A 12,862-nucleotide genomic window follows, 5' to 3' on the forward strand; every position below is an offset into this window, starting at 1 on the left:
ATATTTAATGAAACTATGCTGATGTTGTAAATATTACTATATTTTTCTATAGAGTTAGTCAAATTTAGAGTAACCTAAAACGGAGCGAGTATTTACATAGTTCTTTTAATAAAATAAATGACCAAATGTGAGGTTTAAAAGTCAACAACTTTATATTTTTCAAAACCGAGCTAGTAAGTAGCCCAACAATGTCACACAATCCGTGTACAGTACAATGGCACTTGTTTAGAAGGTAATCCAACAATCGGAAACGATTTAGTACCATGAGGTACTGGTACCTTGAGGTACTTCTTGTTGGACCGGAGCAAATCTCGTTGCATAAACCACCCTAATTGTCACTCTAGTTTTGATATTCTACCCTATAACCTATTTCGTTGCAAAAGCCCACCCACCGTACACACGTGAGTAGCTTATTTGCTCCATTTCTTCTGACATGGATTCGCAGTGAACTGTATAAGCCATGTTGTGTTCATCTAATATGGCTATGAGGTGAGTTTGACTTGAGCTCGTTCTTAGGTCCTGTTTGGGAGAGCTTAAGATTCTGAGAATCTACTGGTTGATAGACAGCTTATGAGAATATGGAGAAGCTACTAAACATAGCTTCTGAATTTTAGTTTATTTTTTAAGTAGAATAATAGATTCTCAAAATCTATGTGACAATCTCGATTGTTTGGGGAGAGTTTTTGATTCTGGGAGAAACTGCACCTACTAGAAACTCCCCAAAACAGATCCTTATACTAGTTCGAAGTGGCAAGAAGGGTGGAATGACAATCAATGGCGTTGATCGGCAGCGAATCCATATTGAAAGAAATGGGCCAAATCAACTAATAATGTGTATGGAGGGAGTAATTTTGGCCTTTGGTTGCCTGAGCTTTTGCAACAAAATGGGTTACGGAGTAGAATGTTTAAAACGAGAGTGACAACGGAGGAGGTGGTTTATACGATTTGGTCAGTTTAAAAAGGACCCAAGACATGTTTTGCACGAGGACAAAAACATCCATATAACTAACTTATCATCGAAGAGATTAGTACAAGGTAATACTATACCATTTCTAGTTTGAAATCGGCAGAGATGGTTAAGCTAGCTTTCGTGAGCAGGAGTGTACATCACCATTCACCACACCAAGCCGTTTCACTGAAGCTTCCGCCTTCTCGCCGATAAATTAAACGGAAGCAGAGCTGCTGCTGCAAGAAGGCTTTCAGCTCACACGGGAGAGAAGAGAGATGGGAGTGAGGGTGACCGGGCCGGCGGGATCGCCGCTCGTGGCGGCGGTGCTGGCGAGCCTGGAGGAGGCCGCCGCCGGCGGCGGGTACGAGCTCGTCGGCACGGCGGCGGCGCGCGAACAGAGTACCCGGCCGCACCTTGCCCGGAACGTAAGCCGCCCACCCTTTCTGAGAATTTCTTTTAAAAACCTTTTTAATTTTAAAAATAAATCTACAAAACTTATTTTTAACATATGAACAATTTTGCCACGCTAACTTGCATGGCAAAAATATATTGTCACGCTAATCTAACTGACGTAGCTGTTATTTACTCATACCATCCTCGCTGATATGATAGGATAAAACCGTCACACCTATTGCAGGTGATGTGTCAATGTTTTTTTTTCCTAATGCTAGATGTGGTCAAAGAGTTAAGATTTTGGAAATAAGTTTTGAAATGATTCATTCTTAAAATTAAAAATTTTAAAAGTATTTTGAAAAAAATCCCTTTCTAACGCAGATTTGCATCTCTTAATGTGTTTGAAACTTTTTTAATCACTCGAGTGGACATCTAGTCGTGTAGTATCATAGATTTGCATACGTTGTTCTGTTCTTGCAGCCGTTTGGTAAGATCGCCGCCTTTGCTGAGGACGGCGAGCTCGCGCTCGTCGACGCCGTCGGTGGCCATGTTGATGGTAGCCGCTCTCATGCCCGCGTGACGTCTTGAGCCATCGGCTTGGAGAAGGCCCCACTGTACAGGCTACGTACTGACAGTTGGGCCCCACCGTGCTGTTATACTACTTAGGAGTTGATTATTATGGTGGGGGCCATGTGTCAGTCTCGATTTGATAGCAATGTGTCATGCGGTGAAGATAGAAATGTTTGTGTGCGAGCGCCAGTAATTAAGAACAACACAGAGGAGGTAGGGGGGCAAAGGAGTTCTTTTGTGTCGATTCCTATTGCATCAAGATAAGACTATTTCTTTACTATTGATTTTACAAAGAAAATTACTATCCATACGACTAGTGTGTACGACTTGCGTATGACTAGTACTTAGCTACTGCTTGCCGTGACTTACATGGAAAAAAACTGACTTGTATGAAGTGAATTGATTGGCTGATGAGGCAGGGTCGAATAGGGGTCGGATGTATAGCGGTACTCCTTTACAAATAAAGTTCATCGTAAAACATCTCGAGAAGGTACGTATATGTGATCACTAATGTTGTTGATGGGATGTTTTTCGTACCGTGCTTAAAATCTGATGTACAAGTTGTTTTTGGCTTGTTGCATCACTTGTGCATTACTCCTCTAAAAGAACTTGTCTAATGTGGCGTCAAGAACTAACAATTAAGTTACAGTTGAGTCAATCAGGAATATGAGGCCGCGCCATCTGTAAGGTCTCCTTCTATGTCCACGTCAGTGTAATTTGTTTCTATCGTTCGATATATCATATACGGTTCGGATGCATTTTGCCAGATTATGCATGCACTAGAATGCACAGGTACTAGTGCTTGACAATGACCTATCATATTACAAGTGTACATAATGCAAAATGTATGAGGCTATAATCCTGCACTGATTTTTATCTGAGGGTGCATGCATGGATAAGAATGGATGCTATTGGCCATCCATGTAACAAGTTTGCAGGGTGCACGAATGCACGATGGCCTCACTCCCTCGTGTGTTATTGTGTTAGGTCTGCTATTTTCTTTTTTAAAAAAATATAGTCCAAAAGAGAGACGAGGTGGGGAAGACTTGATTATATTGTTCTCTTTTTTTTTTCAGAACACGCAATACGATTACGCATCTTTTCACCGAAAGACGGGGAAAAGAAAAGAAAAACTCAAATCACCCATACAAACTGATTGATTGAAATAGGATCACATCAAGGTGGAAGGGAAAAAAATTAAAACAACATATATCTATTATATGAACTCTAGATGACAACAACATTAACAGTCAGATTTAGGATAAGTGTGTACATTAACATCTACTCCCTCCGTCCTAAAAAAAAAGAAGACAAACCCTGGTTTCCGTGTCTAACGTTTGACCATCCGTCTTATTTGAAAAAAATATGAAAAAAATTAAAAAGACAAGTCACGCATAAAATATTAATCATGTTTTATCATTTAACAACAATGAAAATACGAATTATAAAAAAATTTTATATAAGACGGACAGTCAAAGTTGGACACGGAAACCTGGGGTTTGTCTTTTTTTTTTTGGACGGAGGGAGTATCTGTATTGTAATGTGTTTTTTTTTAAAAAAAGAAAAAGCTTGCATGCATGATTTCTATGCTAGTTTAAAAAGAGCAGTGATGGTGATGAGGGGTTAATCTGTCATCACCAACTACTTACTCTTTTGTAATAAAGAAATAATATGTGGGGTCAAAAGGTTCACATGTTAACCACCCCATCGTCTCTAATTTTACTGGGAAAGACAAATGATATTATAACGTCATATGGATCATATATTAATTACAAATATATATAGAATTTAAGAGATGATATATACAGAAAATAATGATAATAGCAAGTTAATCATTATTTTTCGTCAATTAAAATTCTGTTGCCACAAAATGTTTCATCCGATTCTAATTTCTTATATTTTTTACTCAGCAGCAGTAGTAATACCATTATCATCAAGCCTATGGTCACATCATTCACGCCAAGTGTCCAAGCACCTACTCCGAAGCTTCTTGCTGATTAAATTAGACGGAAATGGAGCTGCTAACTGATGCCTAAATTATAAATGTCAGCATGTGTAGAACGAGGAAGAACTCACATCAAGCTTTCTCAAGAGAGATAGAGACAGAGACAGAGTTTAGAGAGAGACATCGGAGATGGTCGCGAAGGTGTACGGAGTGGCGGCGTCGCCGTACGTGGCGACGGTGCTGGTGTGCCTGGAGGAGGCCGGCGCCAGCTACGAGCTCGTCGCCGTCGACATGGCCGCCGGCGAGAACAGGTCCCGCCACCACCTCGCCCGGAGCGTACGCCCCTCTTTGCCCTCTCCAACTCTAAGATTCGCTTCACTTTCATACATGATGCATCTCGATCTCTTCTTGCACAAAATCAATTAATTGCTCGCTAGAAACCTTTTCATCTCTGAATTAATTAACCAATCAATCAAATCAAATTCGGCTATATCGTTCAAAAAAAAATCAAATTCGGCTATATTTCGTTCAAATTTGCACGTGTTTCTCGCAGCCCTTTGGCAAGATCCCTGCCTTTGAGGACGGAGAAGTCACTCTCTTTGGTATGAGGAACACCACACCTCACCCGAATTACTGTGATATGCTCCATCTCAATTACTTATATATTGGAAATGAATAATGAGTATTCACTTTTTTTGAAAGGAATATTCACATATTATTATTATTATTATTATTATTATTATTATTATTATTATTATTATTATTATTATTATTATTATTATTATTATTATTACCAGAGTCGCGTGCAATTCAACGCTACGTGCTTCGCAATTACAACAAACCGGATCTCTTAAGAGAAGGCAACCTTGAGGAGTCGGCAATGGTGGACATGTGGATGGAGGTGGAGGCGCACCACTACGACCCTGCCATCTTCCACATTATCCGGGAGTGCGTCATCAAGCCGATGATCGGCGGCGGCGCCCGTGACCAGGCCATCGTCGACGAGAACGTCGAGAAGCTGAGGAAGGTGCTGGAGGTGTACGAGCGGAGGTTGTCGGAGTCGGAGTACCTCGCCGGAGATTTCGTCAGCGTCGCCGACCTGAACCACTTCCCCTACACCTACTACCTCATGACCACCGAGTACGCCACGCTGGTGGAGTCGTGCACGAACGTCAAAGCTGTTGAGATTATGGGCATATAAGGATTTAATTTATTCCATAAATAAATCATGACATTACAGATGAAAACTAGCATGAACGCATCATTAGATCTACACATGTAAACTACGCAGAATAACATGAACAGATCAAATATGCGCAACATATTGAACACGTACCGAGGTGACGAAAAGACCGGCTGCTTGGTCGAAATTTTTCGCAGGTGTCTACGAAGGCACGAAACACGCGAGCGAAGAGGAAGGCGAGCCGTCGCGAACGAACAGGGAGCAGTCGCGCGAAGCGCTTCCCAAAAACCTTATTGCCGCCTTCTCCCGGTGCAGGACGTCAAAGGCAGAGGTTCCGGAGACCTGCTCTCCCGATCGCAGGTGCACGCCGGCGAGCGGGATGGAGTAGTCTACGAGCGACGGCGCAGTACAGAGTAGGAGGCAAACCCTAGATTGATTTTCGCATGTATTGCGTGAAGACGGCGGGTCGGTTTATATAGAGAAGGGTCGCTTGATCAGGGCGCCCGCACGATCTCTACTGCGCGTAACCGAACCGGATAAGTCGCGCGTAACTTATCCGGACTCCACGCCGTTTGCACGCACCGGATTTTTCGGAACGTTTCCAAAACAAAACGAATCCGAATTTGCAGCAAAACAAAACTGCAAAAGGAGGCTGCATCTGCGCAAGGGTGAGGAGCCAATTTTTCGGACCATTCGACGCGTACGTCGTGCACGCGCTGCCCTGCCCTGCCCTGCCAGGCCAGGCCAGGCCAGGCCAGGCGAGGCGAGGCGAGCGAGCGCGCGCGTGTGTTTCCCCTCTTCTCTCCACCACACATGCTTCAAGTGGCTAGGAGGGCATCCTCCCTTTTAAGGAGGTCCCCCTCTCCTAGAATAAGCAAGGTGGTACTAAACTCCACATGCATGCCATCCCATGAGGTGGGCTTTTGTGATTTTCCAAAGAATTAATCTTCGAGTGGGCTAAGGCCCATTCATTAATTCCAACAATCCCCCACCAAATCTCAAAATCCCACTGAGATTTGCCTTTTCCAATGTACTGTTTATATACCAGTGGTTCGATGGAGACCAATTAAGGTTGAACATCCACCTAGAACTCCAAGCTACACTTACTCACAACTTGAACAATGGACTACGCCTTGAATTGCAAGTCTTGTGCAAGCAAGTTTCACTCAAAGTCTTATCTGGTACTAGACCGTCTGTAGACTACCCCTCGGGTGGAGCGTATAAGTCATACTCCTAGGTCTTTGGTAAGCTTCCTAGAAGATTCACCCAAAATCTTCATAGACTGCGACCAACAGTCAAGCTCACAAAGGTGAGTTCCTTCAAGAATGCTCTGCAGGACAACATCTTTGCTAATTAAAGCCAACAGAACTCATTAAGGCATAGCCAACCTGCCTTGCAGCTCACGAGAGTATATGCATCTTCACTTGGATAGGGTATATATATTGGTACTCTCCTCTAGTTTATTAATGGTTTGTTCTTCCCAGGATCTAATTCACGGGATCTCCGATCACATAGACTGGGTTACCACCATAGTATAACTCACATGGGTCTCAAACCCATCTCCTTCGATGCATTGTCTATCACATTTCGTGATAGTCCCTTTGTGAAGGGATCTGCCAGGTTTCTCGCTGTTTGGATGTAATCCAACGTTATAACTCCGGAGTTTCTTAATTTCCTGACAGACTTCAATCGTCTTTTCACATGTCTAGACGATTTCATATTATCCTTAGAACTATTCACTTTGACAATTACCGTTTGATTGTCACAGTTCATAAGGATAGCCGGCACCGGTTTTTCAACAACAGGCAGATCCATTAATAGATCACGCAGCCATTCTGCCTCAACAGTAGCAGTATCCAGTGCCGTTAGTTCTGCTTCCATGGTTGACCTCGTCAAAATTGTCTGTTTGCAAGACCTCCATGAAACAGCACCACCACCCAGTGTGAAAACATATCCACTAGTGGCTTTGATCTCATCCACATCAGAGATCCAGTTAGAATCACTATAACCCTCCAGTACCGCAGGATACCCAGTATAGTGAAGTCCCAATTCCACAGTACCTTTCAGATAGCGCATTACTCGCTCAAGCGCACGCCAGTGATCATCTCCCGGATTAGAAGTAAATCGGCTCAACTTGCTCACAGCAAAGGAGATATCAGGCCTAGTTGCACTAGCCAGGTACATCAACGAGCCAATGATTTGGGAGTATTCCAGTTGATTCCTAGCAATTCTCTTGTTCTTGCGAAGCAACAAGCTAGGATCATAAGGTGTTGGAGAAGGCTTACTATCAATGTAGCCAAAGCGATTCAAGATCTTCTCCACATAATGGGACTGCAAGAGAGTAATCCCATTCTCACCTCTAATTAGCTTAATGTTTAAGATAACATCAGCTACTCCCAAATCTTTCATATCAAAATTTTGAGACAAGAATGATTTAACCTCATTTATCACCTCAAGGTTTGTCCCAAATATCAGTATGTCGTCAACATACAAGCACAAAATAACTCCCTCACCCCCACCATGGCGATAGTACACACATTTATCTGCCTCATTGACTGCAAAGCCTGCAGATGTCAATGTTTTGTCAAATTTCTCATGCCATTGCTTAGGAGCTTGTTTCAGACCATACAAAGACTTCAACAATTTGCACACTTTGCCTTCTTGACCTTCAACTACAAACCCATCAGGTTGATCCATATAGATCTCCTCATCCAGCTCTCCATTAAGAAAAGCTGTCTTAACGTCCATTTGATGAACGAGAAGACCATGTGAGGCTGCTAGGGAAAGTAGCACACGAATTGTGGTCAATCTAGCAACAGGTGAGTAAGTGTCAAAGAAATCTTCGCCTTCTTTCTGAGTATAGCCCTTAGCAACAAGCCGAGCCTTGTACTTTTCAATAGTACCGTCAGGCCTAAGCTTCTTCTTGAACACCCACTTGCACCCCACAGGTTTACACCCATAGGGTCGCTCTGTCACCTCCCAAGTCCCGTTAGCGATAATGGAATCCATTTCACTACGGACAGCCTCCTTCCAGTAGTCTGCATCAGGAGATGCATATGCTTCTGAAATTGACTTAGGAGTGTCATCCACGAGGTACACAGTGAAATCATCACCAAAAGACTTAGCCGTCCTTTGTCTCTTACTCCTTCGAGGAGCTTCACTGACATCCTCCTCAGAGACAAGTTCATGTGTATGTTCAGTTTGTTCTGGTGGTGTGATTGAACTGGGAATTATTTCAGAGGGTTGGTTCGAACCACTATGTGTATCCTTCATTGGAAAAAAGCTCTCAAAGAAGGTAGCATCACGAGACTCCATAATTGTACCAACATGCATGTCCGGTACCTCGGATTTAACTATTAAAAATCTATAGGCAATGCTATGATGAGCATATCCCAGAAAAACACAGTCCACAGTCTTAGGTCCAAGTTTGCGCTTCTTCGTTATTGGTACATTGACTTTCGCCAAGCACCCCCATGTGCGCAAATAAGAAAGTGATGGTTTTCTACCAATCCATATCTCATATGGTGTTTTGTCCTTATTTCTGTTAGGAATTCTGTTTAACACATGATTTGAGGTCAACAATGCCTCCCCCCACCATGCCTTAGGCAGTCCCGCGGTGTCCAACATGGCATTCACCAAGTCAGTCAGTGTGCGGTTCTTCCTTTCAGCAATCCCATTAGACTCGGGAGAATAGGGAGGCGTCCTCTCATGTATGATGCCATGTTCTTCACAGAATAAGTCAAACTCGTTCGAGAAAAACTCTCCACCACGATCAGACCTAAGCCTTTTTATCTTTCTGTCAAGTTGATTTTCAACTTCTGCCTTATAAATTTTAAAATAGTCTAGAGCCTCGTCTTTCGTTTTCAACAAGTACACATAGCAAAATCTAGTAGCATCATCAATCAATGTCATGAAATATCGTTTTCCACCCTTCGTCAACACCCCATTCATTTCACAAAGATCTGAATGTAGGAGTTCTAGTGGTGCCAAGTTTCTCTCCTCGGCAGCCTTGTGAGGCTTGCGAGGTTGCTTCGATTGCACACAACTATGGCACTTAGAACCTTTGACAATGGAAAACTTAGGAATTAAACACATGCTGGAAAGCCGAGACATCAAGCCAAAATTAATATGACATAAACGTGAATGCCAAACATTAGCTTCATCATCCACACTGCCACAAATATGGTTCACAGACTTATTGCAGAAATCAGAAAGGGAAAAGCGGAACAGGCCTCCGCACTCATAACCTTTACCAATAAAATATCCATGTTTAGACACGACTACTTTATTAGACTCAAAAACCAACTTAAATCCGTCTCTAGTCAGACGGGAGCCACTAACAAGATTCCTGTCGATAGAAGGGACATGCTGCACGTTCTTCAGCTGCACGATCTTTCCCGAAGTAAACTTCAGATCTACCGTGCCAACACCATGAACAGAAGCATGTGACCCATTCCCCATTAGGACGGTGGAACCCCGTGCGACCTGATAAGAAGAAAACAATGAGATGTCAGCACAAACATGTACATTGGCCCCAGTATCAACCCACCAATTAGTAGATTGATTAACTGAAAAAACAGTAGGTAAATTACCATACCCGCTTCCATCTCCAGTGTTGCCAATGGTCACATTAGCAGACTTAGAAGTCTGCCCTGCAGGTGCCTTCATCCCCTTGCGTTGTGGACACTTCCTAGCCAGATGACCAACTTGGCCACACACAAAGCAAGTCCTCTCATCCTGATTAGGATTGTTGTTGTTCTTCTTCTGCTTCTTGAAGTTGGTGGTCTGCTGAGCTTTGTATTTCCCCTTGCTCTTGTTCTGGGCCTTGTGCACAACATTGGCACTGGACTGCCCACCATCGCCCTTAGACGCGGCATCTTTTTCCCGAGCTTTCTCCTCAACATCAAGAGACGCAATCAACCCCTCAACGGAGTATTCCTGTCTCTTGTGTTTGAGTGCAGTACCGAAACTCCTCCAAGATGGAGGAAGTTTTGCAATAATGCACCCGGCCACAAATTTGTCGGGTAAGACACACTTAAGGAGTTCGAGTTCCTTAGCCATGGTTTGTATCTCATGAGCCTGTTCGACTACAGAACGGTTGTCAGCCATTTTGTAGTCATGAAACTGCTCCATGATATACAGATCATTGCTAGCATCAGTAGCACCGAATTTAGTATTCAGTGCATCCCACAACTCCTTAGCGTCGGTCATATGCATATACACCTCGACCAGACGATCGCCAAGAACGCATCCCACAAAGAGAGTAGTGGCTTCCTCGAATTGCTTCTGCTGTTCAGCAGTAAGAACTCCTTCAGGTTTGCCAGTACTCACCCAGAAGCATTTCATAGCTGTCAGCCACAGAGTGACCCTGATCTGCCATCTCTTAAAATGCACACCGGTGAATTTATCCGGCCTCAGTGCATCGGCAAAACCAGCCATAGTAAAATCACAGTGCCTATAATAAGGTTTTTGGATTGTTGAGATTATGGGCATATAAGGATTTAATTTATTCCATAAATAAATCATGACATTACAGATGAAAACTAGCATGAACGCATCATTAGATCTACACATGTAAACTACGCAGAATAACATGAACAGATCAAATATGCGCAACATATTGAACACGTACCAAGGTGACGAAAAGACCGGCTGCTTGGTCGAAATTTTTCGCAGGTGTCTACGAAGGCACGAAACACGCGAGCGAAGAGGAAGGCGAGCCGTCGCGAACGAACAGGGAGCAGTCGCGCGAAGCGCTTCCCAAAAACCTTATTGCCGCCTTCTCCCGGTGCAGGACGTCAAAGGCAGAGGTTCCGGAGACCTGCTCTCCCGATCGCAGGTGCACGCCGGCGAGCGGGATGGAGTAGTCTACGAGCGACGGCGCAGTACAGAGTAGGAGGCAAACCCTAGACTGCATCTGCGCAAGGGTGAGGAGCCAATTTTTCGGACCATTCGACGCGTACGTCGTGCACGCGCGCCGCCTGCCCTGCCCTGCCCTGCCCTGCCAGGCCAGGCCAGGCGAGGCGAGGCGAGCGAGCGCGCGCGCGTGTTTCCCCTCTTCTCTCCACCACACATGCTTCAAGTGGCTAGGAGGGCATCCTCCCTTTTAAGGAGGTCCCCCTCTCCTAGAATAAGCAAGGTGGTACTAAACTCCACATGCATGCCATCCCATGAGGTGGGCTTTTGTGATTTTCCAAAGAATTAATCTTCGAGTGGGCTAAGGCCCATTCATTAATTCCAACAAAAGCATGGTGGGAGCGGCTGCTCGCGAGGCCGGCGGTGAGGAAGGTGGCCGCTCTTTCCCCCCCTGTGACATCAACCTGAAGAAGCTCCACCTCTTGGCGTTAATGACAATGACAGTTGGGCCCCATTGTATTGTTAACTTAGGTTATGGTTGGGACCCACTTGTCAGTGTCAGTTCGCTAGCATATAGAATTACTATATGAAGTACTATGCATTATTGTGCGTCTATCAATAGAAGAATAAAACAGAGGAGATACCACTATACAGTGTACACGGCATTGGCAATGTGTCAATGTACATGACACCTATTATTTTTTTATCACAAAGCAGTATAACTACCATTGTTCATGTCATTATTGAAATTCGTTGTGAACAGGCTAGGATCATATGTCCTAATTACTGGATGTTGTGGAGGAAACTAGAAACAGAGGCAGTGCGAGGTACAAGCACAAAGTAGAACAACTGTTTGCTGAGCCGCACACTTGTTTGGACCCTACCACTTTCATGCAAAATTCATGCATATATATAAATATATTTACACCTGATGCATTTTAGCTTAATTAAATTCATTTCCAAAGAAGTAGTAGCAAATCAAGCGAAACAAAAGCAATAAAGATGAAGGCTTCCTCGTTGGCCGCCGTCGCCGCCGCGGTGCTCGTCGCCGCGGCGTGCTCCGGGCGCGCGCCGGTGGCGGAGGCGACGATCGAGAGCACGTGCGGGGCGGCGGCGAAGGGCGACCGGCGCGTGGACGTCGGCTTCTGCGCGCGGCAGTTCGCGTCGTACCACGGCGCGGCGGAGGCGGACGCGTGGGGGCTCGCCAAGATCGCGGCGCTCATCGGCGTCAACCTCGCCGACGACGCCGTGTTCGACATCGGCGCCGGCAAGATCCGCCCCTCCCCCGGCGGCGGCGCCAAGGGGGACAAGGCCATGGACGCGTGCGCCAAGGCGTACGACGCCGTCGGGGTCGCCTTCGCGGAGGCTGCCGACGAGCTGGGCTCGCGCCGGTACGCCGCGGCGAGGCAGGAGCTGGCGCGCGTGGCGGCGCTCGTGCAGCGGTGCGACGGCGGCCTCTCCCGGGCCGGCGCCAGGTCGCCGCTGCCCAGGTACAGCGCCGACTGCCAGCAGGTGGCCATCATGGGCATCGCCATTACTAACCTCCTCAAGTGACACGTCGCCGCGTCGAACACCTTTGGTGGTGTGGCTTGGTTCTTGGCTGCTTACCTACAAAGTGAATAAATTTTGTATCTGTAGTTTATAAAATCCAATAAATTAAGACAATTCATTGGGTGTTTGTTTGGTTTAGGAGGTTGATTTTCATTGTGTTAGATTATATTTGGTCGAGTGATATAAATATTTTGGGACTATCTATATTTATGGCGCCATATTTTTCAACAAAAAATAGTCGGCATGTATTTATGTTGTAGCTTCCTAAATTACATATGTAATTTTAGTGTATTTACAATGTAAATCCCAAAAATACATATATAAGTCCTAAAATTACATATGTAAATCCCAAATTTACATATTAATTACATATATAAGTGATGTGTAAGTGAGGTGTAACTACTGTGTAAATTCG

At 44.7% G+C, this 12,862-nt stretch overlaps 2 protein-coding genes across 2 annotated transcripts; both read left to right on the forward strand.

Moving 5' to 3' along the window:
• Positions 1-1,204: 1,204 nt before the first annotated feature.
• Positions 1,205-5,188, forward strand: LOC4337814 (probable glutathione S-transferase GSTF1). The gene is made up of 4 exons (XM_026025500.2): positions 1,205-1,374; positions 3,826-4,193; positions 4,411-4,459; positions 4,655-5,188. Exons 2-4 carry the CDS (start codon positions 4,047-4,049, stop codon positions 5,056-5,058), a joined length of 600 nt encoding a protein of 199 aa, XP_025881285.1. The 5' UTR covers positions 1,205-1,374; positions 3,826-4,046; the 3' UTR covers positions 5,059-5,188.
• A 6,710-nt stretch (positions 5,189-11,898) lies between these two features.
• Positions 11,899-12,835, forward strand: LOC136351060 (pectinesterase inhibitor 8-like). Its single transcript, XM_066310495.1, has one exon. The coding sequence runs from the start codon at positions 11,899-11,901 to the stop codon at positions 12,448-12,450; it is 552 nt and encodes a 183-aa protein (XP_066166592.1). The 3' UTR covers positions 12,451-12,835.
• Positions 12,836-12,862: the final 27 nt, after the last annotated feature.

This window comes from Oryza sativa, chromosome 5, assembly GCF_034140825.1.
Source record: "Oryza sativa Japonica Group chromosome 5, ASM3414082v1".
Lineage (NCBI taxonomy): Eukaryota > Viridiplantae > Streptophyta > Magnoliopsida > Poales > Poaceae > Oryza > Oryza sativa.

Excerpts from the sequence above, each read along its gene's own strand:
- LOC4337814 (XM_026025500.2), top strand. The coding sequence starts at position 4,047 with ATGGTCGCGAAGGTGTACGGAGTGGCGGCGTCGCCGTACGTGGCGACG. Across the intron at positions 4,194-4,410 it reads GCCACCACCTCGCCCGGAGC|CCCTTTGGCAAGATCCCTGC; the intron begins GTACGCCCCTCT and ends TGTTTCTCGCAG. Across the intron at positions 4,460-4,654 it reads CGGAGAAGTCACTCTCTTTG|AGTCGCGTGCAATTCAACGC; the intron begins GTATGAGGAACA and ends TATTATTACCAG.
- LOC136351060 (XM_066310495.1), top strand. The coding sequence starts at position 11,899 with ATGAAGGCTTCCTCGTTGGCCGCCGTCGCCGCCGCGGTGCTCGTCGCC.